This window comes from Chelonoidis abingdonii, chromosome 1 (genome assembly GCF_003597395.2).
Source record: "Chelonoidis abingdonii isolate Lonesome George chromosome 1, CheloAbing_2.0, whole genome shotgun sequence".
NCBI classification, from domain to species: Eukaryota; Metazoa; Chordata; order Testudines; family Testudinidae; genus Chelonoidis; species Chelonoidis abingdonii.
In genome coordinates this window covers 40492606-40504299 of record NC_133769.1, presented here as the reverse complement: position 1 = coordinate 40504299, position 11694 = coordinate 40492606, and the positions used below count along the sequence as shown (strand labels likewise).

The window sequence follows — 11694 nt, the reverse complement described above, 5'->3', positions numbered from 1 at the left end:
TTTTTTTTTTTTTTTTTTTGCTGCTTGAGGCAGAAAAACCCTTGGAGCCGGCCCTGTCCTTTAGTTAGAAAGCTAAAGTGACAAGGGCCATCTAGAAAGTCAGCCAGGAAATCCTTATTTTCCATCAGACAATCATCCCAATAGAAAATCCTCTAGTAGCTCTATCTTCTATAACCCTGAAAGTGGCTCAGAGTGACACAAGGATAAGCTAAACCATTAAACAGATTTTTTAAAAACCATCCGCATTCGTTTCAGTAAACTAACATGCCAATATTTATTTCACCAAAACAAATGATCATTAACCATATTGTTGAGAGGGAAATAACCATTTTTTCTTTCTTTTAAAAGGGCTGGAGGACAGACGTAGATTATTCTGTTCCATTACAGATCTGTGATATCCAATGCAGTAAGTACTAATAATGTGTCACATGAAAGATTGAAACAGATGAGATGGGTTTGGCAGCAGAATCAGGGTCTCCTGGGACTGACACAACAGTCCCCATCCTTCTGGGCTGCAGATTTCAGGGTCAAATCCTGCTATCTTTACTCAGTAAGTAAGAGGAAGAGTGATGTTGTGACTAAGACACGGCACTGGAACTTTACTGAGTTACAGTGCCGTGTGACTCTGGGCAAGTCATTTAATCCCTCTGTGACTCAGTTCCCCATTTGTATAAAGGGGATAATAGCACTTCCCTATCTCATGGAGGTGTTGCAAGGATAAATTCATTAAGGGTTTGAAAAGTTCTCAGCTCGATGATGGGCTCAACTGTGTGTGAGTTTAAGTCCTAGCAATAAGCAGTAGTGAGTTCAGATCAGGACTCACAGCAGAGATAGCCCTGAGATAGGAATTTTGGATCTAAGGCACAAGGCACAACAGGAGATTTGCTGAACTGAGAACTCAAAGTGCAGTCAAGCTGGGAAGAAGGCTCCAATTACACTTTGTCATCTTATTGTTCAGTTGCTGTAATAAAATCATATCTCAGGAAGTAGGTGAGGGCTGAGACCATGCACGGCCTATGGAGTGTTAAAAGCAGATGGGAAAATCACCTGCTCATAAGACCTTTTGAAAACATAGCTTTAAATATATAATGGCTAGTGCACATTTTGCTTATACCATAAAAACACTTCACAGTTCACTTTAAGAAGCCTAACTCTAAAAACGTTGGGGCCTGTAATTGTATTCTGGCAGCAGAGCTCTGAGGGAGTGCTGGCATGGAACTTGGTGATTCATTTTCTTTGAAAAATACAATACCGCATAAAGTCAAACACTTAATCTTAGGTTTTAAGCCAATCTCTATCCATTAGAGATGAAGATGAGATCTCATATATCATGCAGATTATCCCACATTTGCCTACTGCAGTGTTCACATACCTTCCTCTGAAGCAACTGACACTGGCTACTTCAGAGGCAAGATACTGGACTTGATGGACCTCATTGTGATCTAGCATGGCAGTTCCTAGTTTCAGCTATTTGTTTGCAAGCCTCAAGAAATGCACTTTGTGGTCTGCAGCAAGTGTTATGTTTTCAGTGAATAGAGTCACTATTTAGAAATTCTTTATTCTCAGATGTGCATTTTCCATAACAATAAATACATTTTCCCCAGCATTATCTTCCCAGAGTCAAGAAGATGATGAAAACGCCATAAGGATCATGTTGCTGACAGCACTCATTTTAATCCTGGTGACAATGATGGCTCTCCTTGGACTTAAAATTTTAACAGGTATGTAATCAAGAGAATGTTAATTGGAGAATCAGTCCATATTTTCTTGACAATCTGGAATATAGATTTAAAAGTGAAAGGACATTAATGGTATATAGTAGAAGGATAGTAAAAATCCTTCCCTAGCATCCACAAGGAACTTTTCCTCATTATCCATGCCCAGACACCCCACCAGATCATTCACACTGTACCCTGGACTCCTGCCCCAATAAAACCCTGAGAGAAGAGGCACGTTTTGCAGCATCTGTTGAGGGTCTCTAGATCTGGGCTCTGGTGAACTAAGGGAGAGGAACTTAATGCCAAAGCTAAGGGCCTGCAACTGACAATGTCCTCTTGCTAACCCCTTCTTAAACAAGGGGACTTCTAGCTGAAGTCTCCACAATGGTCATGGGTGTCAGGGTATTGCACAGGGAGGGAGGCAGTCTCTCAAGCAGCTAGCTTAAACAAAACTTGCTCCCAAGTATGTACCAAGAAGTATATGTCTGCAAAACATCAGGACAATTAGAATTCATTTTCTCCAAGTCAGATTCTGATATCCTTAATCACCTTGAATAGTACCTTACTCCAAGAGTTGACCCACTGATTTCAATGGTACTGTTTTTGAAGCAAGATTCTAATCAGCATTTTATTATTATATATTATGGTAGTGCCTAGGGATCAACCAAGATTAGGCCCCATTGTGCTAGGCACAGTACAAATATGGTGTAATAGACAATCCATGCCCTAAAGAATTTATAGTCTGTGCTCGTTTGCTGGGCCCAGAATCGGCATTCCAATGTATCAACCAGCCCCACTGCCACTATGATGTCCCAATTGCCACAGCCCGTGCTTTCAGGAATGTCTGTGTCCATGTCCTCATCACAATCGTCCTCATGCTGGAGTCTCTTAGCCAGGTTCTGCACATACTGCAGGATAATGCGTGAGGTGTTTAATTCTCACAACAGCAGCGGTGAGCTGAGCGAGCTCCATGCTTGCCATGCTATAGTGTCTGCACAGGTAACCCAGGAAAAAAGGTGTGAAATGATTATCTGCCGTTGCTTTCACAGAGGGAGCGACGGAGGGAGGGAGGGGAGATTGATGACAAGTACCCAAAACCACCTGCTACAATGTTTTTGCCCCACCAGGAATTGGGAGCTTAACCCAGAATTCCAATGAGCAGCAGAGACTGTGGGAACTGTGGGATAGCTACCCACAGTGCACTGCTTCATGAGTCAATGCTAGCCACGGTATTGAGGATGCACACTGCCGACTTAATGTGCTTAGTGGGGACATACACAATCAGCTGTATAAAATGAACCTAATTTCTTAGTGTAGACATACCCTGAGGCAATGTCTACACTTAAAAGCTTTCAGCGTCCCAACTATACCGATATGAGCGAGCTCTCCCGTCGACATAATAAAACCAGCTCAACGAGTGGTGGGAGAGTGTCTCCTGCGGACATAGCGCTGTGCACACAAGCACTTATGCCAGCAAAACTTATGTTGCTCAGGGGTGTGTGTGTGTTTTTTCACACCCCTGAGTGACAAAGTTTTGCCAACATAAGTGCCAGTGTAGACATGGCCTAACTAGATAAGACAGACAAAAGGTGGGGGTAAGGGAAATACCATACACATAGAGTAATCAGTGTGATGGCCTGCAACTGTCCTGGTAGTTCCACAATATCTCTCTCTCTCTCTCACACACACACACATGGGTGGGGAATGGGGTTTAGTTGGAGGGGATTAGCCAAACAGCACAACAAGGGAAGGGAAAGGGGACAGAGGGGCACAGGGCAGGAAAGACAATGAGGAGAGAGGGAGAGAGAGAATGGTGTGAGGAGCAGGGGAGGAATGAAGCAGAGATGATGAGATGAGGAGAAAGCAGGATGGGGTTGGAGAAAACAGCCGGTCAATACAGGGCAGAGAAAGTGTAGTCAAAACTGTAGAAAACACTCTGAGTATGAGTTTAGGTATCAAAATCTGGCCCTCAGCATTCACACTTCATCTCATTTTTTTACTGGGTAAGAGTAGGATTTGTCCTACATTGCAACTGTGCAGTTTTCATACAGAGGGTGTCTGTTGTAATGATTGGTATAAGTACTACGGGAGCTATGTAAGGGGTGCAAAACTATACAAAGAAATAAATAACTTTACTCATGGTAGTTACCGCAAACTCCCCCATTAACACTGCGCCTGTGCAGCTAGTAACAGTGAGCAGCAGTGCTATTTTTCATTTGTGACTCATGTTGCTAGCATGACTATCAAACCCTTTCCCAATTAGATCACTGAGCAAATATTTCTAATGGCATGTATCTGGCATGGGATTGAGAAAAAAAAGATAACCTTTATAGTTATATGCCAGATACGTCATATGTGTCTTTACAATGAAATTATCACATACAGCTGTAAAAGCGTCGTTCAGCATCAGTCCTCTCAAAATGGTTTAACGTTATTTCCAATGTATTTTGCTGCCAGAAATTCAGCATCCAATGATTAAAAAACCCTTATATCAGAGGTAAAATTAGTTCATGCTCATGAAGGTTAATCTACTTCCAAATTCAAGGCAAGGTTTCCAACTGGCATATTTAACACATTATATTTTTTAAATCAGTCATTGAAATTTGTATTCAGCATGACATTCCCTCTGAAGCAACAGAGCTTAAGGAACTGGGCAGTCAGACCCTCATTTTTAAAAGCATTGGCTAAGATGCAAGACTTCTCTAATTTATACCTTCTTTCCCATTTAGTCGTTGTTTGCCCCTCCCCCATAATTTAAGGGATATGAATATTTCTAATCAGCTACTGCTAAAATAAATGTATGAATTAAAATGAAAATAAAATGACATCTTACATTACGATTTATTTCTCAGTTTTTCACAGAAAGAAACATGAAGGCAGAAGTTCAGCACAGATCATAAGGCAGAGGTAGTCAACAATTCTCTTCAATGTACAGCATGTCAGTTTTTTAATGTTCGTGAGAGATGAGGGATTGACAACCCTGAAGAAGCCATGGTAAAACCCTCTGTCTACAGAGCAGAGGCAATGGCTTTGCAATATCTGTACTGGAATTAGTATTGTAGATCCCATTACAGCTGGAAGTGGTCCTGACTTTCTCTGTCATTGACAAAACTCTTGCCCCTGCTGGAAGCATGTGTTTCTTTTTGGGTTTCTGCCTGCACCGCATGGTGTCAGAACTGACTGGGTACCATTGCTGGGAAAGGAGAGAATAAATGAATACAGGAGCGAGAGAGGGAAAGGTAGACGTCTCCATAATAAGAGTAGAAGGAAGCTCTGGAGTAGCCCCCAGAAGAGGCGAGATGAATAGAGAGAGAGGGCACCTCAAGCTCTCAAATTGAAAAGGCCCAACCCAAAGAGGGAGGCAAAGGAGGGCCGGGGGGAGAGAGAAACAGCCAGGGAAGGGAAAACATATACTTTAACCTTGATATGGAGGGATCACTGCTCAGCTGACAGGGTGCTCCCATCCTCATACCACGCCAGTCACTGCCTTTCCACAAGGAAAGCGGTGCCACTTAGTATGATGTGTAATAATTTCTTTATTTTGGACATCTGTGCACTGCTTGGACTCAAGCAGCCAAGTTCCTGAGTTGCTGAGAAGGCTTAGAACTGTATAAATCCTAATGCTATACTGTTGCAATAGACTCTGTTTCAAATGAGGGGGAAATGCCAATCTCCTGTCCTGTTTAGTTTCTCCACTAGAGTGAAGAGTACCTCTTCCTTGCATTGATGATGGTGGCTGGTGACTTTAGCAGAACTTTTTCAAGATCCTCAACGTCCTTCTCAATATCAGGTTGACTTTACATGTTACTTGCAAACCCTTGTACACACAAGTAGTCCGCTCTCATGCAAACAGACTTTGATAGGACTATTCACAAGTGTAAAAGGCTTTACAAGCTCAGAGTGTAACATTTTAACTTCTTCAAATGAAGGAGTATCACGTAGTCTGTTTGCCTATATCTTAAGAACAGAAAAGGTTGATTAGATCATGAGGGCAGAGAATCTGGCCCACATTTTCCTGTGAAATGAATGGTTTATTTAAGATGCCAGAAGTGGGCAGGTTTCGCACCCCAGTTGCTGTATTATGAGTACTTCAAGATTTATACATTTCTAATCTTCCTTTTAAAACCATAAATCTGAATTACTAAGAGTTATGGAATGGAAGAGATTTTATATAAACGTTGATAAATGTACTTACCTCTAGTGAACTGAACCATAGCTTCCTTTATTTTCTGAAGCCTTTCTGATAACTTTAGAGCACTGTAGCAAATCTTGTCATAGACAGACTTCTATTCCTGAAATTCTTCTCAGGTCTATCTGATAACTGCATTCAGTATTTTATGTATTGTATTTCTTTGAGTCAAAGGCATTTTTCCTCTTGTTTTATTTTATGGAAAAAATGGAAACAACTTCACAGCTTTGTTAAATAATTAAAATGACAATGTGCATTTCCTCTCTAAGGAACTAGATCCTCCTCCCATTAAGTTAATGGGAAAACCTCCATTGACTTCAAAGAGAAGCAGATCAGGCTTCTGGTTTCTTGGTTGTTTAAAACTCTTACATGAAATATAGTTCTTAAGAAAAGTATTTTGTCAACATAATGAACTGAAGTGTTTTTGTCTTGTATTATAATGCCAATATTTATACTTGCAACTGAAAATAATACTGCACACTATACAAAATGTTTAGTGTTTGTCATTTATTTCTTTTAAAACTCTCCAAAGTCCTGTCAAACATTCTTAATTCCTTTTATGTAATAAAGAAGTGACGTTCACTGAGACATCAACAATGGTGATGCGTGAAACCCATGTGGGATTGATCATAGGAGGTTGGGAGCAGGGGATGGAAGGAGGGAGTGGAACAATAGGTTGATCAATAAAATATATTTTCCATCTGCATGTCTTTTTGCTTTAGGAGCCTCGAGGGGCAATTTAAAAAAAACAAAAGAAAGCAAGCAGTGTTTCAATTGAAGACATGTTTGCAGAGCTGAAACATATGGTTCATTAGGAGCCTGAGGGAGGAAAAATAACGCTTGGCTGCTTTGATGTTAAAGCCTATTACACTGAATGTGCATTTTACTGGGACGGCGGTGGGCTGGAGGTGGGGAAGGCCTGCCTTATGCAGGACTGCAGGCCAAGGAGCAGGGGGTCACAGATTGCCTCGCTAAACCCTTCAGTTATCTGAAAGTGTGGAGCTTTACACTATGAAATGGATTTGTAATTGTAATGTACATATCTCTTTTTCCCTATAACCATATGTGCACTTCTATCACAATAAATGCAGAACAGTGGAGATAGTACTCTCCTGATATTTTACAGTTCTTTGCTCATATTGGACCAAATCCTGGCTCCACCCACTTCTCAGTGGTGTGTCACAATCTGGGGATATGGGTTAGTATTCTCTTCATCTGTCCCCAGCAGAGAACCCCTACCCAAAACCAAAACCTGTTCACTAGGACAGAAGGACTGAGTCCATTATGCTTTGTTACAATAAAATCTTAGGGTCAGATTGGAGGCTATCTTTGAAATTGCATTGGGGTTCCTCAATATGAGTAAATGTGGTAGAATTTTGCCCCTTTGCTCTCAGTTATGCTTGTGCAAAACTGCACTGAACTTAATGGAATTAAGCTGGATTTACATGCGTGTAATTAGCAAACATGTAGCCTCTAGTTACTAGTTTCTCAGACTGAGAGTTGATGGCTATGCCTCTAGTTAAGGCTGCCGACAGGCTGAGCAGGGGGTTGGACTAGATGACCTCCTGAGGTCCCTTCCAGCCCTGATATTCTATGATTCTATGACACTTCCCAATTTAAGACCCTGTTTTCAGTTGCCTATAACTTTTTCAAACCATTGTTCCGGTGAGGCTGTGCTGGCTTTGTCCCATACGTGCCCTGACAACGTGTAAACTGCATCTCTCTTCTTGGAGAGTTTTTGCATGGGCTTGCTTTAAGCCATGAGGATACATTTTCAGCCTCATAACTATATACATAAAATTATAACCTATAACCTTACTATAACATTACTGTAACAATTACTATAACAACCATGCTCAGTGCATTATGAGCCTTCCGAAGACACGCAACATGACAAACTTTGCATTGGATACCACACAGTCATGTTATAAAGATGAACATGGGGGTGTAGGGTGTTACCCCAAAGTACAAAGCGTCACACCTACTACTGCTCCCAATTACGGCTGGCTTAAGAAACTTAAACAAATGACACTACACAGCTTCTTACTGGCTAATACTGGTTTAAGCAAAGTAAGAATTGGCTCAGAACTACACCCTTTTCTGGAACTAATTTAAATGGATAATCTTGTCCTGTCTCCTTCACCCCCACAACAGCCTTTCTCAACCATCTTTGAAGATCTACCATTAAAATTTAGCTGTCTGTCTGCTAAGCCCCATTATTGCTTCTTTGAACTTTGATGTCTCTTTGGAGTTTCCCTAGTGAGTTGGGCCCCATAGTACCAATTGTGGTGATGTGCCTAAAGCATATGAGATTTTTGTCCATGTGCGATTAGCAGCTTCAGTGAGAAAAGAAAGACTTTTTGCAGTCTGGGGACTTCCAGAGGCACATCATGCTGCTGAGGGTTCATCTCAAGGGCCAGCCCAAAAGAAATCCTGGATTTAGGAAAAATCTACAGTAGCTGATTCTGCTACTTCTGGGGAAGAGCTTTCAGCTTTTCTTTTTCTGCACATACACCTCTATCCTGATATAATGCTGTCCTCGGGAGCCAAAAAATCTTACTGTGTTAATGGTGAAACCGTGTTATATCGAACTTGCGTTATATCAGGTTAGAGGTGTATCTCTCCCGAAGAATAGCTGTGGCTCCCATTCCACAAAGACTTTGCTTCCACCACTGCATGATGGGGAGGTCAGCCTAAAGAGATGTGACTATTCAGGTTGCATTTAACTGAAGTATGAATTCTAGGCACATTTGAAAAACCACACTAGGTGCCTGTCTGCTTCTTTCAATACTTTTGAAAATCTGACCCTAGATAATTTGCCTAACATCATGCATAAAGTCTGAGGCAAAGCAGGGACCTGAACCCAATAGTTGTTCCCAACCACTAGACCATCCTTCCTTGTCTACTTTGAAAGTAGTGGTCCTGGAGGGGAAGGACAAGCATCTAGTCCTTTCTCTTTTCAGTAGGCTGGGAATGGGCCCCTTGTCTGCTTTGGGAATGCTATGAACGAGGTGGGAATGAATGTCTCTCCTTTTCTCTCCGTTGCCTATTCACACCAGGACACAGTCAGACGCTTCCCTTTTCTTTTGTCTTTATTTCTTTGGTTCATTTGAGTTCATTTAGACCCTCTTTTCTGTATCTCAAGAACTCAAATGCCTGAGGAGGCTGCATTTTCACTTAGGACCAGCTGGAGCTAAGGAATCCTGTGGAGAGGCAAGCGCTCCCAAGATGCTTAGATAATATGTTCCAGTTGCTATAAAAACCTGATCAGGGAACTAGAACTGAGACAGGGCCAATTCGGAGAAGATTAGTTTAGAAGTCCATATTATATGTGCTCTCAAGCCATGGGGAACTATGAAGCTCTTGGCCATTTCATTATTTTCCTTAGTTAGTAAATGTTTGTCATTTGACTTTGTGAGTAGCCTGTTAACAGCTGATTTTGGATGCTTGGTAGAGACATAGGGCTTGTCTACATGGCCCTGCAGTGTACACTACAGGGGTGTGGGCTGCAATGCCCACTGAAGTGTTGAGCTATAACTGCCCCGTGTAGACCCTGATAGAACAAATTGTAAATGGGACTATGTTAATGCAAACTAGGCACCTTTTAGTTTGTGCTACCAGGGTCTACATGGGGCAGTTACGTTCTACACTCAGGGTGCATTGCAGTTCACACGCCCCCGTAGTCTGCACTGTGGGGCCATGTAGACAAGCTCATAATGCCTGCTGGGAAATGATTGCCCCAGAAAAGCTGCTGTCATGCTGCTACCAGAGTGGGGAAAGGGTGACCAGCTATTAGAGCAGTGGTTCCCAAACTTTAACAACCTCTGAACCCCTTTCACTAAAATGTCGTCTCACGAACCCCCCTCCTAAAAATGAATATTTCCAGGGATTTTCTCCTTTACCTGAGTATAAATTATAAAAGCAGTGATCCTGGAAATATAAACTTTGTTTTTATGACATGCTTATTACACACTTTATTATTAATTATTATTTATCATTACAGTATTTCTATTACATTATGAAAACGGCAACACTCTTCCAAGATCTCACTTTCGTAGCTTGTATCACTTTGAATAAGCCTGTTATAAGACAAGGCTCCTATGTTACATCAAGGAGTATCAGATGTAAAACAGCATGAAGGTACTTAAGAAGCTAACTCAAAGAGCTCCTCCTACACAAGCATTCAAGTCTTGAGCAGTCCAGGCAAACAACACACATTACAACAAAGGTTAGCTGCCTAGTTAATTTTAAAAAACAGCAAACTATAGCCAACTACCTTTCCATTTCTTATAAGGAGTCTTGAAGTTTAAATTTCCTCAGTGTGATAGATTATGCTTGCTTTAACTCTTGGAACTCTGGGCTGCTGGTCCCTGTGCTGCCCAGGGTCCCTAGGGACAGCTCTGTCCACCATTAGGGAATTTTTCCCCGAGACCCCCCCGTAACATTTAGTGAACCCCCATGGGTTCACAAACCCCAGTTTGGGAACCACTGTATTAGAGTGACTCTAAAGCACCAGCCATGCTCAGCAGCGGTTGATGCCCACTGCAGGGAAGATATAGTAACTTCAGTAAGAGAGGGTCAACCACTTGCGAGACTTAGGTTTTGGTTAAACTGAATCAGCGTCTACATTTCTGCATTCTTAACATAACAGCACTCTTCTCAACTGAAGGATGGGATCCTCAAGAGTATATGGGAAGTGGCCCTGCTTGTCCTTCACAAAACCCACTCCCACTCTTCTGTTACCTCCTGCTCAAAAAGGCAAATGATGAGCTGATGGGTCTGTGGCAGTTCCCATTGTTGGTGCTGTCCTTTCCTGGAGACAGAGTTCGGTAAGGCTGGGTTAAAAAGGCAGCAGCATTCATTGTAATAGCTGCACAGATTTTTTTAAAATGAAAGTTTAGAATTGATAGCTCTTACAAAAATGCTGCAAAAATTGCCGAGGGCCTAAAATGTTGTGCATAGGATTTCTCTCTTACCCCCATGTCACCGTGCCTTTGTGGGCCACTAAGAATACCAAATTCAGGACAAACTGCTGCAAAATAGGGCAGACACCTAGGCACTAGACTTAAAAGATGAGCAGTTCTTTAAAATCAATTTTATCAAACAGAAGGTTCTTCTGATCCCAAAGGACCAACCACACACCCAGGTCAATATGCAACTCAGATCTTACCCAATAATCCTGCTGTTGCCAATCCTTTAGTATCTAAAATCTAAAAGTTTAAAGAAAAAGGAAAGAAAAAGAAAGAAAGGTGAGAGTTAAAATTAGTTAAAGGAATCAAATACATACACTAATTGCAAAGTTCTTAGTTCAAGCTTATAGCAGTGATGGAATAAACAGCTGGCTTGTTAAGTCTCTGGTTGCTTCCAAATCATTGGAATGTCCTCAGTCCCTTCTTAGAATGCTTCCATTAGTATAAGTTTATAGTCCAGAAGTTTGAGGCAAAATGGAGCTGTTTCCAGGGCTTTTTATAGCTTCTGCCAAGTGAAGGGAAACCCATTGTTCTCACTGTGGAAAATTACAGGTAACAAGATGGTGCTTGGAGTCACATGTACATGCATGAGTTTGCTTAGTCATAGCAGAAGCCACCACAGGAAAGTCCATTAAGTGTAGATAGGCGTCTTCCATGGCCCATTGTGAGTTAAGTGTTCCTCAATGATCCATTTAACTAGAATAGTCCCTTCAAGATGTGCAGGCTAAATACGTTGTGGGCATTACCACAGGAGCGAACATATTTGAAATACAGGTATAGAGCCAATACTCATAACTTCAAATACAAAAATGATACA

At 41.6% G+C, this 11694-nt stretch overlaps 1 protein-coding gene across 1 annotated transcript in view; it reads left to right on the top strand.

Moving 5' to 3' along the window:
• IL17REL (interleukin 17 receptor E like) overlaps positions 1-6370 on the top strand; it is a 67670-nt gene extending 61300 nt beyond the window's left edge. Inside the window, exons 15-18 of the mRNA XM_032769401.1 lie at positions 349-406; positions 1605-1721; positions 4571-4625; positions 5406-6370. Coding sequence (XP_032625292.1) covers positions 349-406; positions 1605-1721; positions 4571-4625; positions 5406-5445 — 270 coding nt within the window. The 3' untranslated portion in view covers positions 5446-6370. The remainder of the gene's footprint in view (positions 1-348; positions 407-1604; positions 1722-4570; positions 4626-5405) is intronic.
• The last annotated feature ends 5324 nt before the right edge of the window (positions 6371-11694 follow it).